Below are 18,205 nucleotides of genomic sequence, written 5' to 3'. Positions count from 1 at the left end.
TTTGATTTCTGAATATTCCATTCAAACTAAATTCATAGGCTTTTGTGAAGAAAAAAAAAAAAAAAAGAAGAAGAAAAAGAGTGAAAAGTGGTGGTATATACAGGAATCAATTATTGGGGTTGTATTTCGAACCAAGTGCTGCGCCTGCTTTTCAGTATCCACTTCCCCTTCCTTCTTGCTTGCTTTTTGGGTATCATCTTAATTCTACTTCTTTACAAATTAAACCTCTACATATCAATGCCTTTATTGTTATTACAAATTTGAGATGCTGCCATGTCGGAAAATGACGTCTTCTTTCTCTCCACAATGCCTTTGTTCTTTCCTGGAATTGAAAACAGAATAATTGTACGGGACAACGAAATGCGACGGAGAAAGTAACACAATGATTTAACTTTTTATTCAATTATATAATTTCACCAATGCCACTTAGGGGTGTGTCAGATCCCACTTCGATTGGAGAGCCAAATGAACCGTTCCTTATAAGAGTGTAAAAATCTATTTTCAGTAGACACATTTTAAAATCGTGAGACTGACAATAAGTGGTAGACATGGGTTGTTACTGGTATGATCAAAGCTAACAATATCTTAAGCAGTGGCCTTGAGCTGTTATAAGTAATATCAGAGCAAGACACCTACGATGATACGCAACGAGCAAAAGTGGACAAAATCTACAACGATGGGTATTATTTGCTTCTTAACAGTAAAAACTCATTTTTTTGCATTCCAGAAACAAATCAAATGAAGTTTCTATGATTGAGCCACAAAAAATGAAGTGCACGAGGTTGATATAGGCAGCGGTGCATTTCAGTTTTTGAAAGTGTTTGTTAGGTATTAGTTCATTCATGTACCATTGGTTTACCCGACAACTACCAACCGAAGGCCCAACACCATCTTTTTGTGATTTTAGTCGACAAAGCATACAATCCAACACCTCGTGAGGTGGACAAATGAAGTGTATAAGCAGCCAAGTTAGATACAACACATTTGAGCTCTACATTATCCAATACCTATATATATATTAGAGTGTTGGGGCACAATACCACACCCAATCAAATCACTTGATACTGACACGTGAAAGTGATTGAAACCGACAGATTAAATCAAAACTAATTAAATTGATGGAGTGGACTGGGTTGAATTATTTTCTTTGATTCTATTTGGGTGTTCTTGAAAAAGTTGGACTCATAGCAGTAAGAATTTGGAATTAAATAATACAAAAAAAATGTAGATTAAATAAGTAGGACGAAAATGGTTGGTGCAGTAGTTGAAGAAATTGTCAAAAAGGCAATAGACGAGAAGGTTACGTCTTTATCCATGTTGGCTACTATTTAGTCCATGTGTTTTCCTCCAAATACAAACCAATTATAATCCAGTTTCCAGGTGCTTGCTTCCATTTAGATTGCGACACCATCTTAGCAACCAACGATGGGTGATGGGTGATGGGTGATGGGCGATGGTCGATGGGGCTGCGACCCTCTTACAGCCACAGGGAGGCAGTAAGTAAGAAAAATGGGCTTACCATTTTGGCATTTCTGAATTAAATTGAAATTTGAAGCAAAAAACAAGAAATAAGGTTGGAGTGGGTGGTACTATACAAAGAGACCCAATCGGGGTGTGCCCAGATTTCTCCTGCCCTTCAAATCTATCCAAAATGTACCCTGAGTTTGTGTGTTTTGTTGCTGTCACTCTTCTTAAACCCTAATTAGAATCATAATGATTATGATTAAGAAACTAAACTGAGAATGGAGGAGGAGGGATTAAAAGAGAAGGAAAATGGAAGGTGGGGTTGAAAGGAAAAGTAAAAGATACACAGATCCCTATGGAGTGCAGGGATGCTACCCAACAACATTGCTCATCTGCCTCTTCTCATTGTTGAGTTTAAAGAGACCAACTGGGTTCCCTCTTCTCCTCTATTGCTCGCACAACTGGACTCTTCCTTCCAACCATTCTTGGGGTTATTCCTTTTTTCCTTCTTCTTCTTCTTCTTCTTCTTCTTCTTCTTCTTCTTCACTCTCCTTCTCCTCTCTTACCCATACCGTAATTACTCTTTTTTATTGGAAGAGGTGCAAAGTTTTTAAAACCCCAGGAGAGAACTAAAAGTAGTTCGTATCATCATTAGTTCTGTGTTTTTGTTATTTTGTAAACCATAAAATTTTTAAAAAGAATTCTCCCCCTTTGTCCCCAATGATTGATTTCGGTTCTTGCAGCTAGAGAAGGAAAGAAAGAAGAGCAGAAGAGAAGATGAAGTCGATGAACGAGAATGAGAATAATAATAATAATAATAATAATAACAACAACAGCAGCTGGTTGGGATTCTCTCTTTCTCCCCACATGAAAATGGAGGTTACTGCCTCTGATCATCATCCCTACAATCATCACCATTCTCACTCTGCTACCAATGCCTTCTACTTGTCTCCTCATTACAACAATAACTCTGAAATCTTTTATGGGATTGCTGAAAATGCTTCTCTTCATCACTCTGCTGCTGCTTCCCTCTCTGTAATGCCGCTCAAATCCGATGGCTCACTCTGTATTATGGAAGCCCTTTCAAGATCACAAACCGAAGGTTCTTTTCTTTTCTTTTCTTCTTTCCTCTGTTTTGTTATTTAGTGTTCCGGGGGTGTTCTGAAATTTGTTGGTTTTTGTTTTGGAAGGGATGGTTCCGAGTTCTTCGCCGAAGCTAGAGGATTTTCTGGGTGGTGCAACAATGGGGGGTCGAGGCTATTTCAATCAAAATGCTGAATCCGAACCCGACAGGGAGCATTCCTTGGACCTTCTTCATAGACCCATTAGAGAAAATCAACAGCAGCAGATTTTGATGCAAAATACCCATCAATACTACTCAGGGCTGGTTCCATCTTCCATTGGAATTGGAGGTTGCGATCCTCAAATTCTACCCGCTGACGACGACGAAATCCCTTGCCTTAGAAACTGGGTCTCTCGTTCTCACTATGCCGGCGCCCATAATAATCTGGACCAACAAATTACTGGAGGCGGCGGAGGCGCTCTCGTACATGACGGCGGCAGTGGCGGTAACTCTGTCTCCATTGGTGGAATGAGTTGTGGGGAATTGCAGTCGCTGAGCTTGTCGATGAGCCCAGGTTCTCAATCGAGCTCATTCACGGCTTCTGGCCAGATCTCCCTTACTGGAGGCGACGGCGCCGTCGTAGAAACTAAAAAACGAGGCCCTGGAAAACTCTGCCAGAAGCAGCCCGTTCACCGCAAGTCCATCGATACTTTTGGCCAAAGAACCTCCCAATATCGTGGCGTCACAAGGTTCCATTACCTCATTATTCATCTTTTTAATCCCATTCTAATACAATACAACTTTTTTCAAGCTTTGTTCCTTTTGGTTTGGAAATACCTCAGACACAGGTGGACTGGGAGATATGAAGCTCATCTCTGGGATAATAGTTGCAAGAAAGAAGGGCAAACAAGGAAAGGAAGACAAGGTTTGTAACAAGAAAAAAAAAGAAAAGAAAACCCATTTTTAATTTCAAGTTTTCATGTTCTTTTCTCATAAGCTTCCATTTTGGATTGACCGTTTTACATTCTTTCTTGTCGTGGTCTGTTCTTGACGGGAATGCCATTTCACATTTCACCATTACAGTTTATCTTGGTAAGTTTTGGTTTCCTTCAAGCTTATGGCCAACAAAATATAATGCTTCATTTCAGCTGTGTTGTTTGAAATATTACCTAAACTTTATGTTTATTACTCAAAATTTGAAGGGGGATATGATATGGAAGAAAAAGCTGCAAGAGCTTACGATCTTGCTGCCCTCAAGTATTGGGGACCCTCCACGCATATTAACTTTCCTGTATGCTTCAAATCTCTAAAACCAAAAAAAAAAAAAAAAAAAAAACCCTCATCATTTCTCGTCTCAGTGATTCAAAAGCTTAAATCTTTAATACATTTAATTATGTTTTTTTGGCAGTTGGAGAATTATCAGACTGAACTGGAAGAAATGAAGAATATGAGCCGCCAGGAATATGTTGCCCACTTGAGAAGGTAAAAAAAATTAAAAGTTTGGTTTTTTAATTCAAAATTTCATCATCATCATCATCATCTCATCATCCCTTTTACCTTTTCATTTCCTCTCTGTTTCAGATTTTGTTCGTAATCGTATATTCCATTGGTATTCTTTGTTTTTTGCAGGAAAAGCAGTGGCTTTTCGAGGGGCGCTTCAGTTTTCCGTGGAGTCACAAGGTTCTTTTATTCTGTCCATAATGGTTACACTAATCTTTATTATTTGTTGCTAAGTGTAATTAATTGTTTGTTAAACAGGCATCACCAACATGGAAGATGGCAGGCGAGGATTGGGAGAGTTGCTGGAAACAAAGATCTTTACCTTGGGACATTTAGTGAGTTTGTTTTTTAGCTATGAATTACTTTATGAGTGATTAAATGTTTGGATAAGAATTAATGTGTTGTGTCGGAACAGAAGGTCTCTAAATTCCAAAATATTTGGTTTGAAAATGTGGTGTGTGTCATTCATTAATTGAGAAATATTGTCAGGCACGCAAGAGGAAGCGGCTGAGGCTTACGACATTGCAGCAATCAAATTCCGCGGTGTAAATGCGGTCACCAACTTTGACATTTCAAGATATGACGTCGAGAGAATCATGGCCAGCAATACCCTACTGGCTGGTGAGCTTGCCAGAAGGAACAAGGAGGTGGTCGTCGACCCAAGAACTGATGCTGCTGCTGCTGCCGCTGCCGCCTACGATTCCTCTGTTGCATCTAACAATAATGGCGGGATTGAAATGAATCCAGACGGCAATGGTACGGATTGGAAGATGGCATTGTATCAGAATCCTTCTCATCAACAACACCAACAGGGAGCTGCTACTTGTATTGCTGAATCACTAGATCATCATCATAATAAGTCGATGGCCGCGTCGGGAGACTATCCAAATGCTTCGTTTTCGATGGCATTGCAAAACTTGATCGGTATCGAAGCGTTGAACACTACTAACAGTCATGGAATTGAAGATGATTTGAACAAACAAGTAACGCATTTTTCAAATTCGTCGTCGCTGGTGACGAGTTTGAGTAGCTCGAGAGAAGGTAGCCCTGACAAGACGAATGCATCAATGGCGTCAAAGCTAATTGGTGCAACAAGCGGGGTGGGGTCTTGGTACCCAACCCCACAGCAGCTGAGGCCAACAGCCATTTCCATGGCACATTTGCCTGTTTTTGCAGCTTGGAATGACACTTGATTAAAAAAAAGAAACACAACCCGTTGTCTTTCCTTGATTAGTTTGGCATTTAGTTTTTGAAAATTTTTGTTTGCATGAAGGCGAATGAAAAGAAAGAAAGCAAGAAAAAAAAAAAATGATGATGTCTGGGAGACAAGGGAAAAAGAAGATAGAATTTTGATTACAATCCCTTTTTCTTTATTTCCCAGGAGTGAGTGAGTGAGTGAGTGAGTGAGTGAGTGAGTGAGTGAGTGAGTGGGAGTAAAGAATGAAGCATCGTGGGGTCCGACTTGTGCGTCTGTAATCCATCTGTCTTCAAATTAAACCCTTTTGGGGGTCTCCTCTTATTGGCATTTCAAATACAAAAGATGGGGAGAAGTAATGATTAAATTCTCAATGATTTGATGTTAGTGAAATTTAAAGTAATCTTGCACTTCCTCATAATTGCTATCCTCTCCTTTATTACAATTCGCTTTCCCAAAAGGCAACGGAGGTTGCTACCCATTCTCATCTCTCCCACTTCTTCACTAAGTCTCATTTAGTGTAATAACTAATTTTGTTTTCGCCCCAATCCCATGTAACCTTCTATCTTAATAGAGTCACACTACTTAGTCGTTACTTCTATGATTGATGACTTCTAATGACCCCAGCAATCTCCTTCATTCTCGATGCCAGGGACTCCTCGCTTCTAACAGTGAAGAATATTGCTACAAATCAACCCGGATCCTTTCAAAATGTTTTGTCTTCAGAAAAAACTTTCATGAAGTCTTCGACATAGAATTGCTCAAGGGAAAACATGTTTAACCTCAGAGTTTTTATAATAGATTTACCAAAAAGAAAGGTGCAAATCTCTTTTATTCATATATTTCTCTTTTACTCGAGTATCATACTAGCATGTCCCTTTAAGTAAAAGTTATTCCATGTCCAAGTGTGAATGTGCTACTTTTATTATTATTATTATTATTATTATTATTATTATTATTATTATTATTATTATTATTTGGTTCTAGGATGAAATGATTTATTTTTTAATACCAAAATCGAGATAATAATAGAAATAGAGGAAGGAATTGAAATTATTGTTTATCATAACAATTAAAATGCAATGTATACACGTGTAAGATGGAGTTGAAATTATTGGTAAAAAATGATTGGTGGGCAACAAAATGTTGGCGCAAATCCAGGAAAATTGGCAAGTTGAAACAAAATTTTTGGTGGCTTTGGTCTAATAATAATAATAATAATACAAATAAAGGAGACGATGGTACCCAAAATTCAAACCCTACCTTAACACTAACATAGCCTTCTTATATTTTAGCTACTAAACCAACAAACTATCTTGCTCATTTTTGGGACATCTTCAAATTATTCTTACCTTAATATTAAATTTGTAAATAATATATTCTAAATTATTTGGCTATTATTTGTTTTACCTTAAGTTAACTTATATATATATATAAAATTTCATGTCTTTTCAATGAACCCTTAGAACAGAAAACAAAAAATAAATATTAATGAAAGAGAGGGCTTGAGACTTTCCTAATTTCTTTCTCTTCTTTTGTTTGTTTAGATTTATGTCAAGATTCACTTTGTTGACATGCTTTGCCAAATTCAAAAGAAATTCCAAATACAAAAAGGAATTCTACAATTTTCATCCGCCAAAAAAAGAAAAAGAAAAAGAAAAAGAAAAAGGAAGGCATGGATTTGATCTGAGAGTCAGAAAATATAAATTAAAGGAAAAAAAAAAAAAAAAAAAAAAAAAAAGGGGTGGAAATGAGTTCGATTAGTCAAAAGGATTAGCAAATAGTGGAACCTCATTATCTTAATTTTTAAAAAAAACACTTAATTAGTCAAACAATACATGCATAATTAATTAGCACAAACCCACGATGATGTTGTTGACAGCTGCTTCCGATTGTTATTCATAACCCAAAAAGACCCTAATCATATCATTATTAACACTCTTAACAAAACTCTAAAATACTTGATTGATTGGGCTTGGTTGGTTGCGCACGACCTGGATTGCTCTAATTTCCCACTCATTATTCATAGGAATTCATTCCTCATTTTAAATTATTATTGTATGAAAATTGATTGATTGATGAAGCATAAAGAAGATAAATCAACGGCATTTTAGGTACGGAGTGATATAGAGATGGATGTATGAGAGGAATTTTCTTGAAAGTTGATCAATATGAGACGTCAAAATCAACTGGGTAGCTATGGATATATATATATACTTTTTTCCTAAATCAAATAGAAAAGCTATATACATCCGTTCGAGTTTGATCCGAGTCTTACATCGTTTAGATAAGAAAACAATCACAAACATATTGTTGTACATTAATGTTACAACTAAAATGCACTTATATCCATTGTTGTAGTGAAAGCGGAAGTAAAATAGAGATTAAACAAATGGACGCAAAAAATTACATGGTTTGAAAGCAAGATATTATTCTACATATACCGGTGGTATCTCTCACATTACAAAATCTCACTTACAAAGTTTTAACTTCACATCTCAAAATAATGTTAGACAAATTTTTATACCGCATAGTAATATTAATTTTCATTCTAGAATCAAAGCAACACCAATACTCATACATAAATAAATAAAAATGATTCATTCTAGAATCAAAGCAACACCAATACTCATACATAAATAAATAAAAATGATTCATGTACCGATACGAGATGAAATAAATGAATCTAATAAATTCATGAATGAAAGTGGAGAATGTTACGAGTAATATTTATAAATAAAATATTCATGACAATTCTGAACCCATATAATTGAAAGATAACATGTTTATGGACGTGAAATTTGTTGAATAAAATGGTAGAAAGAAAGTTACAAGAATTTATATTTCATGTAGAGGGAAGGGAAAGAAGGCATTAATGAAAAATGTCGTGACATGGGAGGTGAAGTTGAGAAGAAAGACGAGGGGAGAAACAAAGTTTAGTGTTGGTGTACGACATTTATTGATTCAGAGGCAGCACCCACCCAGCTCCAGCAGCTGTCCAAATACAAAACTGCAACGCCAAGGACATCTGGAAAAAATGCATCGTTTTTCTCTCTACTTTTGTGCTCATTCATACACCTCTATTATTTTTAATATCTAATAAATAAATCATGTGCTATGTTTCCATTTGGATTTCTTGTTTATTCCGAGGGGACGAGACATGGGTTTGTCCTAACACACTCACTATGTTTCCAATTTAAAGGACTCATTCCTGTCTCATTATTTTTAGTAAATTGGACCAATACCAACACTGTACACCAACCCTTTGTCTTCTGGTGCTAACCCTTCATGGGATTGTCTTCTTTTTCTTTTTACGTCAAAAGCACGCGTATTTGAATGGAGATTCAAACTTTTCCATTATTTAGAGTATAATGTTTTAATTAGTTCAATTATGCTTGTAATTATTTTGCAGAATGACTGTCACTGTCTCTGTCTGTGGGGGTCCAAAAAGGAGTGATATGAATTGAACAGAGTGAGTAGGTGATGTGTTTTGGTTTCTATATACTCATTCATGCTTGATCCATGCATTACATTTGTCTGTCTTTTTGTCTCATTCAGATTGTAATTAATGTTCCCTATTTATTATCATTATTGTTTATAACTTGGGATAGAAAAACAATTTAGGGGACAGTTCAAATGAAAATGGAGGCAGAATGTAATTATAAAAATAAATAAAAAAAAAAAGGAAAAGAAAAAAGTGGTAGGAGAAGGTGACAAGACAAAGGGTGTAGAGTAGAGAGGAGTAGAGAGTAGAGGGAAATGTCTACATCGCGTATCCAAGGTAGAATCTTTGCGCCTTCTTTTGCCTAAATCCTACACAGGCTACGGCGCCTCGTGATCCCTCCAGCTGTTACTTGGCCCACTCCTCTTCTTCCCCCTCGCCGCTCTTATTTTATTATCTGTCAACTCAAATATGTCCACATGCCTGCCCCTCTCCTGCGCTCCTCTGCTCTGCCCTCCCCATTACTCCATCGCCCCTCCTCCTCCTATCTGCTGCACCTTCTTTCCCCCTCTTAATCACTCACACATCTTATCTTGGTACACCACTCCGGCCCATGTGCCAACTTGGGCAATTCATGAGCCCAAGTAACTGTTCTATTTGGGCTTAAGGTGGTGGGTACGTAGATTGTCCATCTGTCGTTTGTTAGTTTGCTGGGCCGACACTACTAGGCTTTAGTCATCACAAGTTAGCTTCTTAAATTTCAATAAAGCCTATTAAATTGCTACTACCATCCAAAGTCTATATTTGATGCCTTCACCTCCTCCAATTATTCAATCAAATTAACTCTTAATAAGTGTTAGATGTGATTAAAGAAATCTCCATGTATATAATAAAGGAAAGATTTTTGCATTTTTTAAATTATAGAAAATAGAGATAAGATTTTGAGTGGTGGTAGATTTTGTATCGTCTCCCTCTGATATACGTCCATTTATTTCGGTCATGGAAGATCCCAGACAAAGACAAATGCACATTAATTGAAAATGAACTAATTTTCAATAATATGCCATATATATAAATATATTGTATTAATATCAATAATTTCTCCACACCATAGTAGTTAGCTATGACAGTGGTGCATATTTCTCCGCACAAAATATTCATTCTCAAATTGTCTAATAACTTTATTCTATTTTATGATATTTTTTTTATATTAGTAAAGAGATTCACATGCCCGTCCTACATCATAGTTTTTCTTTTGATGTTATTGTCGTCATTTTAACTTTGATGGCCAAACATGAGGGGAAGATTCAAAATTCGTCCCTTCACGCAATGGACGAGTTTCGATTCTGACCAAAACCTATGGATAGTTCTTTTTCTCTTTTTAATGACAACTAATATAATTTCAAATTATTTTTCGACCACGCAATAAATAAATAAAATCCCACCAATCAGCCCACCGCTCTGCTATGGGGTCCTATAGACAGTAGACAAGTCAAATTCCCTTTTGAAAGAAGAAAACAATATATATATATATATATATGTTACTCTCCCATAGTTTTTTTTTTTTAGATCCCTTTTATCTCTCGAATATATATTTGATTATAAGATATCTCTAACGAAATACAAAATTGAAAATTTGTAATTTAAAGAGTTTTTAGATTTTGAAGATTTAATTTTAATATATTAAAATTTTGTAATTATATTATTTTAAAACCATGGAAGTTTATTAACAAAAAGTCAACATATTTCAACACTAAGAGAATGCCACATAGCTTTTTCACGGTAAAAAAATAATATTTTTTTAATGGATGGATTGAATATTATTAATATGTATGTGAAATTTTATATGCTAAAAAAATATTATTCGAGTAATCTAAGATGGTGGGTCTAAATATTTTAATAAAATAATAATTTCTTGTTAGTATACTTGTTTTAAAAACAAAAATGAAATAATTAAAAGCAATATATTGTCAGTCAAATGTTACATATTCATGTTTGTATTACAAAATGATTATCGAAATATGAATGGGAAATTGGGTCGTGAAGAGAAGTATGAAACAGAGAGAAGCTCTTGCGATGGGAACTCGTTCAACATTTTTCACGTGGAATGGATCTCAACGCACGTGATGCACGAGGAAATGGAATTTGCGTTCCGCTTATGTGTTGAGAATTAAAATAATAATAATAATAATAATAAAGGATTCCATGCTCGCTTGTTTGTTCTTTTATAAGAATTAGTATATGTTATTATATTTAATAAACCATTGGTTAGTGAAGCTTACAAGTGTGTTCATTCAACTTTGAATACGTGCATTTGTCAGTGCATTAAGCTGAAGTACATCAACTAAAACTCTTTTTTAACTAAAATTTTGTAACTATAACTAATCTTTCGACCCTCAAATAAAAATATATATTTTTTCAACACGAGTCGCTATGACTATACTTTCGGGACTTACAAAAATAAAGACATAATTATGATATAATGTTAGAAACATCGAACCTCTACATTGGTATGATTGTCTATTTTGAGCATAAACTCTCGTGGATTTACTTTTGATTAATCCAAAATATCTCATACGTATGAAGATATTATTTTTCACTTATATATCAATAATCTTCATTTTAATTAGCCAATGTGAAACTCAAATAGCATAAGGCCCTATCAACTTCCAAACATCAACTTCAAGTCTTTAAAATTCCAGTGTTTTAATATCAAAATATGTAAATTAAACATCACTATTTAGGTATGTTCATATAGCTCAACATAAAAATTGTGTATACGCATAAAATGATTAAATACGTACATTATTTTTATAAAAATTAAAAATGAATATTAGAATATTATAAAATAAACTTATGATTCACGTTTTTTTTCCTTTCTTTCTTGGATTAGAAAAGATGTTACGATCTTCCAATTATTTTTAAAAAATTATTATATATTTATTACATCACATCAAACATTACTTGTCTTAAAATCTGATTTTAATTACAGAGCACATTCATCTTTCAAAAATTAAATTATTATTTAAATATATCATCAAATAAATTATTTGTACGTATTTCGTAGTAATTTAAATACAAAATTTATACTTAGAAATATATAAATGGTGGAATATTATTAGACGTTTCATATAATTTCATTACAAATTCAGATAATTATTATAATCTTGTGAAGAACAAAATTTTGTAACATACGTATGGTACAACATTATAATATTGTTCAAAATGAAAGTTATGGCATTGGTGGGTGATCACGGTCCCCCATCTTTTGGCGTAATATTCTATTATTTTCTTATGAAATCCAAGGGCTGAGGACCACCAATTATGTTACATTAATTTTGTGAAATCTTCTTATTATCCCCTTACAAAGTACACGTAAAAAAATGATTAGGAAAATGTAAAAATTATTATTTGAAGCATAATCCAAATAATTTGCTTTAAAATATTTTATGAAATGAAAGAAATAATATTGTGATTTTTTATAAATTTTTAAAAGAATTAAGAAGTTAGAAATGGATTAGCATAGAATGTAAATTAGTTGGGAGTTGGGAGATAATTGAGAGTAATTTAGGAGAGATGCGGATGTTAAGCGGCGCAAGTTAGTATTAGGCGCCACATTTGAGCTGTAACTAATTATATCCTATGCGACTGTTCATTCAAGGAGACGGGACGGCACCAATGTATAATGTGGCTTCCTTTTCACCACACACATTCTATAAAATCATCCCCTCTTCCTCAATTTTCACTCCCCTTAACCGAATCTTCTAGACTGACCGATAATCTTTCGTCGTCGTCGTCGTCGCCGCTGCGGTGATCTCCGTGTGGTTGCTGGGATTTTGCATTCTCTGGAACGAGGAAACAATGGTTGATTACTGCGCCTTTGGCTGGATCTTGGCCGCCGTCCTCGGCCTTGCCATTGCACTCTCTTTCTTCGTCTCTCCTAGGAGGAATCGTCGAGGAGGAGCCGATTCCACGCCGAGGAGCGAGGGTGTCATAAGCTCTTCAGCCACCAACGGAGAATGCAGATCCGTCGACGGCGACGCCGACGTTATCATCGTCGGAGCAGGTGTTGCCGGTTCCGCTCTTGCTCACACTCTCGGCAAGGTACATCGGTTTTATTGCTTTCTTTTGAATTTTGAATCTGTTCTGTACTTCTGTTCGCTCTCTCTCTCTCTCTCTCTCTGCATTTTTCTCCGTCCTGTTCGCGCCACCACGCATCTAATTACTCCTTCTGGCCCTTATTATTAATGAAAACTTGGGGTATTTGCATGCTGTTTATATTTGATGCATAGAAACCCTCAGAATGAAAGAATCCATCGCAAAGTTATGGATTATGGATGAGAGGAAGAAAAATGGAAAGAAGAAAGATATTACTTCGGGATGTCAATTGCTTGTCCATGTAACCAATGAAATGACTGGATGATCGTTTTTCTGTCGTTTTCCCCCTTCTAATTTGTTATTGGATGAAAGTTTTATGTCGCCACCAGATGATTTTTATATGGATAAATGGAGTGCTTCAATTTCGTTGTAAAATGGTTTTGATTATTGCTGACTTAAGCAGAAGGTTCGAATGTATATTTTAATTTTTAACAAATCTATATAATTGTTGTTCGATCTTCGGTGAATAACTATATGAATTTCCTTTTGGTAAAGAAGTTAATTATTGGGGTTGGATTGTTTATATCCACATCCCTCTTCTTATTGGTTTTATTTATTTATTTTTTTTCTATTTTTGTTGTTCCTCATATTTCACTTTGGAACCAAGCTGATCATATCAAATTTGATAGGATGGTCGTCTAGTTCACGTGATTGAAAGAGACTTGACAGAGCCTGATAGAATCGTCGGTGAATTATTGCAGCCTGGGGGCTACCTCAAATTGATTGAGTTAGGACTGCAAGGTTTGTAATTGGGCTGGGGAAATTTCATTTACAACTCTATTTTCTTTCGAAGTACAATATTCATCAGTAATTAAGGAAAATACATGTTTGTATTGCAGATTGTGTTGAGGAAATTGATGCACAGAAGGTGTATGGCTATGCCCTTTTCAAGGATGGAAAGAACACTCAACTTTCTTACCCATTGGAAAAATTTCAGTCTGATGTATCTGGACGAAGCTTCCACAATGGACGCTTCATACAGAGAATGAGGGAGAAGGCTGCTTCCCTTCCCAAGTATGTTCATTTCGTCTTTGTTTTCCGCACCTTGAATTTTTAACAGTATGAGTTAAATAACCCCCAGTAGTGCTGACTGTTGAAGATGTTACGAATGTCCCATGGCCCGATCTTTTAAAGTAATGATTCAAGCCATATTTTATATTTCCTTGTGTATGAAACTTGTGCTGTTGAAACGTTAGAGATTTGACCATATCGTTAAGCAGACTCGGACAATATGACGGTGAAATTCATGTTATTTTTACATAAATAAATGGATTTAAGTATTATCCTCTTTGCACTTTCCTTTTCGGCCTTTTTCTCAAAGTTTTTAATATGCGAAGGAGAGGTTTCCACACTCTTATAAGGAATGCTTCGTTCCTCTCTCCAACCGATATAGAATCTTATACTCCACTCCCCTTGGGAGCCCAACGTCTTCGCTGGCACACTGCCCAAGGTCTAGCTCCGATACCATTTGTAACAGCCCATGCCCCATTAGCAGCCATTATTCTCTTTAGCTTTCCTAGTTTCTCCTCAAAATTTTTAAAACGCGTAGGTAGAAGTTTTCACATTCTTGTAAGGAATGCTTTGCATGAATCTAGTTAAAGTCTCTAGAGAGTTCAACCATGGCCATTGATTCACCATTGATACTCCAAGTCTGTGTTTCTTGTGATTGGATAATGAATAAATACTTGGATTTGACTCATCAATGTGACTTTTTATTTGCTCTGTTTCCATTTCTTGTAGTGTAAGATTGGAGCAAGGAACAGTTACTTCGTTGCTTGAAGAAAAGGGAACGATCAAAGGTGTGCAGTATAAGTCTAAAAATGGTGAAGAAAAAACAGCGTATGCACCTCTGACCATTGTTTGTGATGGGTGCTTCTCAAATTTGCGCCGCTCTCTTTGCAAGCCTATGGTAAGGAGGCTTCAATTATTCAGTGGTACCTCAAAATAGACATTTTCTCTTTAGGATTTGATTGGCTGCTGAATTATTCTAATTTCATTTTGCTAACTGCATGAAATTATCGAATACGTTCTTCAAATTCCGAGCCCTTTATCATCTCTATCTTTCGCAGGTTGATGTTCCATCTTGTTTTGTGGGATTGGTTCTGGAGAATTGCCAACTTCCTTTTGCAAATCATGGACATGTTGTTCTCGGAGATCCTTCTCCTATTTTGTTCTATCCCATCAGTAGCACCGAGATCCGTTGTCTGGTTGATGTTCCTGGTCAGAAGGTTCCCTCTATATCAAATGGTGAAATGGAAAAGTATTTGAAGACCACAGTAGCTCCTCAGGTACAATTTTTTCAACTGTCCCATTCATGCCAACTTTCATCTTAACATTTATGTGTTAAATTTAGTGCTTCGAACTAATGAATTACCATTACTCGTGCAGGTTCCTCCGCAAATCCATGATGCCTTTATAGCTGCTATTGACAAGGGTAATATAAGGACAATGCCAAATAGAAGCATGCCTGCTGCTCCCCAACCGACGCCCGGTGCCTTACTAATGGGTGATGCATTCAACATGCGCCACCCTCTCACCGGTGGAGGAATGACAGTTGCTTTGTCTGATATTGTTGTGCTCAGGAACCTTCTCAAGCCACTGAAGGACTTGAATGATGCACCAACTCTCTGCAAGTATCTAGAATCCTTTTACACTCTGCGAAAGGTATAATTTTAGTTTATGTTTACTTTTTCCTATAAGCAATTTCACAGAAGGCCATTAGTAAAGCTAATTTATTCGTCTCAAACTGCAGCCAGTGGCTTCTACAATCAACACATTGGCAGGGGCATTATACAAGGTCTTTTGTGCATCGCCTGATCAAGCCAGGAAGGAAATGAGACAAGCTTGCTTTGATTATTTGAGCCTTGGAGGAATATTCTCAAATGGACCCGTGTCCTTGCTCTCGGGATTGAATCCTCGCCCATTAAGTCTGGTTCTCCATTTCTTTGCAGTGGCAATATACGGAGTTGGTCGCTTACTGCTTCCATTTCCTTCTCCGAAAGGCATCTGGATTGGAGCAAGATTGGTCTATGTGAGTTATGAACAGACAAAACAGAACAAAACACCTTCCATTCATATTTTCCTTTGAAAACTTTAAGAACTTCGTAGGGAAAGTGTTGTAATGAGAAATGAATTGATTTGTTGCAGAGCGCATCAGGAATCATATTTCCGATTATCAAGGCGGAAGGAGTTAGACAGATGTTCTTCCCTGCTACTCTTCCTGCTTATTACAGAAGCCCACCAGTTCTTAAAACCAAAGCATGAAGTGACACGATGATACACAAAGGAAGGATCAAACTGGGCATTTGTTTGTATCATACCTGAGGAGGAAGAAGAGGCATCCTCAGGCTGTCGGGCATTGCAGGGAAGACAAATCACTTTTTTGTTTGTTAGATTTTCATTTTAATTGTGGATTAATAAACCTGTCTACTTTTGAACAGGAGCCAGGAATATGTAAATGTTCTTAATCCGTTCTAGAAACCCCAACATTAATGTATTTTCAAACAGCTTGGTAACTTTCAACAGAGTAATCTCCAAAACAATCAATTTAGTACTCACCATTGCCTTGTCATTTATATTATTCGAAAATTAATTTATATTATCCTAAACAAATGGGCCAAATGGTTTCACAGTCCAACATCAGCAGCCCATTAAGGGGAGTAAAGGCTCAGATAAAGCCCATTAAAAATGGCCCAAATGGTTTCGTTATCCAACAGACGCAGCCCACTAAGGGGAGTAGTGGGTTAATTATAGCCCATTTTAAAAATGGGCCAATTACATCAGCAGCCCATTAAGAGTAGTGGCCCAAAAAAGCCCATTAAAGAATCGGGCCAATTGGTTTCGTAGTCAGAATAAGAAGCCCATTAAGAGGAGCAAAGGCTCAAATAAAGCCCATTAAAAATGGGCCAAATGGTTTCGTAATCCAACATAAGCAGCCCATTAAAAATGGGCCAAATGGTTTCGTAATCAAACATAAGCAGCCCATTAAAAATGGGCCAAACGGTTTCGTAGTCCAACATAAGCAGCGCATCAAGAGGAGTAGAGGCTAAAATAAAGCCCATAAAAATGGCCCAAATGGTTTCGTTATCCAACATAACCAGCCCAGTAAGGGAAGTAGTGGGTTAAATATAGCCCATTTTAAAAATGGGCCAATTACATAAGAAGCCCATTAATGGGAGTAGTGGCTCAAATATAGCCCATTAAAGAATTGGGCCAATTGGTTTCGTAATCCGAATAAGAAGCCCATTAAGAGGAGCAGGCTCAAATAAAGCCCATTAAAAATGGGCCGAAAGGTTTCATAGTCCAACATAAGCAGCCCATTAAAAATGGGCCGAAAGGTTTCGTAGTCCAACATAAGCAGCCCATTAAAAATGGGCCAAACGGTTTCGTAGTCCAACATAAGCAGACCATTAAAAGTGGGCCAAACGGTTTCGTAGTCCAACATAAGCAGCCCAATAAAAATGGGCCAAACGTTTCCTAGTCCAACATAAGCGGCCCATTAAAAATGGGCCAAACGGTTTCGTAGTCCAACGCAAGCAGCTCATTAAGGGGAAGAGGCTCAAATAAAGCCCATTAAAAATGGCCGAAATGGTTTCGTCATCCAACATAAGCAGCCCATCAAGCGGAGTAGTGGGTTAACTGCAGCCCATTTTGAAAATGGGCCAATTACATAAACAGCCCATTAAGGGGAGTAGTGGCTCCAATAAAGCCCATTAAAGCATGGCTCAAATAAAGCCCATTAAAAATGGGCCAAATGGTTTCGTAGTCCAATATTAACAGCCCATTAAAAAATGGGCAAAACGGTTTCGTAGTCCAACATAAGCAGCCCATTAAAAATGGGCCGAACGGTTTCGTAGTCCAACTTTAGAAGCCCATTAAAAATGGGCAGAACGGTTTCGTAGTCCAACATAAGCAGCCATTAAGGGGAGTAGAGGCTCAAATAAAGCCCATTAAACATGGCCCAAATGGTTTCGTCATCCAACATAAGCAGCCTATTAAGGGGAGTAGTGGGTTAACAATAGCCGATTTTGAAAATGGGCCAATTACATAAACAGCCCATTAAGGGGTTAGTTGCTCAAATAAAGCCCATTTTAAAATGAGCCGAATACATAAGCAGCGCATTGAGGGAAGTAGTGACTCAAATATAGCCCATTTTAAAAATGGGCCGAATAGTTTCATAGTTTAACAAAAGCAGCACATTAAGGGAAGCAGTGGCTCAAATAAAGCCCATTTTAATAATGGGCCGAATGGTTTCGTAGTCCAACATAACAGCCCATTTTAAAAATGGCCCCAATGGCTTCATAGTCCAACCCAAGCAGCCCATTAAGGAGAGTAGTGGCTCAAATATAGCCTATTTTAAAATGGGCCTAATGGTTTACTAGTC

At 36.7% G+C, this 18,205-nt stretch overlaps 2 protein-coding genes across 2 annotated transcripts; both read left to right on the top strand.

Annotated features, from left to right (window-relative positions):
• Window positions 1-1,780: 1,780 nt before the first annotated feature.
• Window positions 1,781-5,609, top strand: LOC111806152 (AP2-like ethylene-responsive transcription factor ANT). Its single transcript, XM_023691520.2, has 9 exons — window positions 1,781-2,566; window positions 2,655-3,276; window positions 3,370-3,452; window positions 3,611-3,619; window positions 3,730-3,818; window positions 3,936-4,009; window positions 4,157-4,207; window positions 4,286-4,362; window positions 4,517-5,609. Exons 1-9 carry the CDS (start codon window positions 2,242-2,244, stop codon window positions 5,218-5,220), a joined length of 2,034 nt encoding a protein of 677 aa, XP_023547288.2. The 5' UTR covers window positions 1,781-2,241; the 3' UTR covers window positions 5,221-5,609.
• A 6,723-nt stretch (window positions 5,610-12,332) lies between these two features.
• Window positions 12,333-16,393, top strand: LOC111805616 (squalene monooxygenase SE1). Its single transcript, XM_023690750.2, has 8 exons — window positions 12,333-12,768; window positions 13,452-13,563; window positions 13,662-13,836; window positions 14,563-14,731; window positions 14,892-15,110; window positions 15,211-15,486; window positions 15,575-15,853; window positions 15,970-16,393. The coding sequence occupies exons 1-8, from the start codon at window positions 12,526-12,528 to the stop codon at window positions 16,084-16,086; spliced, it is 1,590 nt and encodes a 529-aa protein (XP_023546518.2). The 5' UTR covers window positions 12,333-12,525; the 3' UTR covers window positions 16,087-16,393.
• The last annotated feature ends 1,812 nt before the right edge of the window (window positions 16,394-18,205 follow it).

The sequence above is a fragment of the Cucurbita pepo genome, chromosome 11 (genome assembly GCF_057944985.1).
Source record: "Cucurbita pepo subsp. pepo isolate OVF chromosome 11, ASM5794498v1, whole genome shotgun sequence".
Lineage (NCBI taxonomy): Eukaryota > Viridiplantae > Streptophyta > Magnoliopsida > Cucurbitales > Cucurbitaceae > Cucurbita > Cucurbita pepo.
Note: the sequence above shows the minus strand (reverse complement) of the source record. Positions and strands in the feature narration are given on the sequence as shown.

Excerpts from the sequence above, each read along its gene's own strand:
- LOC111806152 (XM_023691520.2), top strand. The coding sequence starts at position 2,242 with ATGAAGTCGATGAACGAGAATGAGAATAATAATAATAATAATAATAAT. Across the intron at positions 2,567-2,654 it reads TTCAAGATCACAAACCGAAG|GGATGGTTCCGAGTTCTTCG; the intron begins GTTCTTTTCTTT and ends TTGTTTTGGAAG. Across the intron at positions 4,208-4,285 it reads GTTTTCCGTGGAGTCACAAG|GCATCACCAACATGGAAGAT; the intron begins GTTCTTTTATTC and ends TTTGTTAAACAG.
- LOC111805616 (XM_023690750.2), top strand. The coding sequence starts at position 12,526 with ATGGTTGATTACTGCGCCTTTGGCTGGATCTTGGCCGCCGTCCTCGGC. Across the intron at positions 13,564-13,661 it reads GATTGAGTTAGGACTGCAAG|ATTGTGTTGAGGAAATTGAT; the intron begins GTTTGTAATTGG and ends TTTGTATTGCAG. Across the intron at positions 15,854-15,969 it reads TTGGAGCAAGATTGGTCTAT|AGCGCATCAGGAATCATATT; the intron begins GTGAGTTATGAA and ends GATTTGTTGCAG.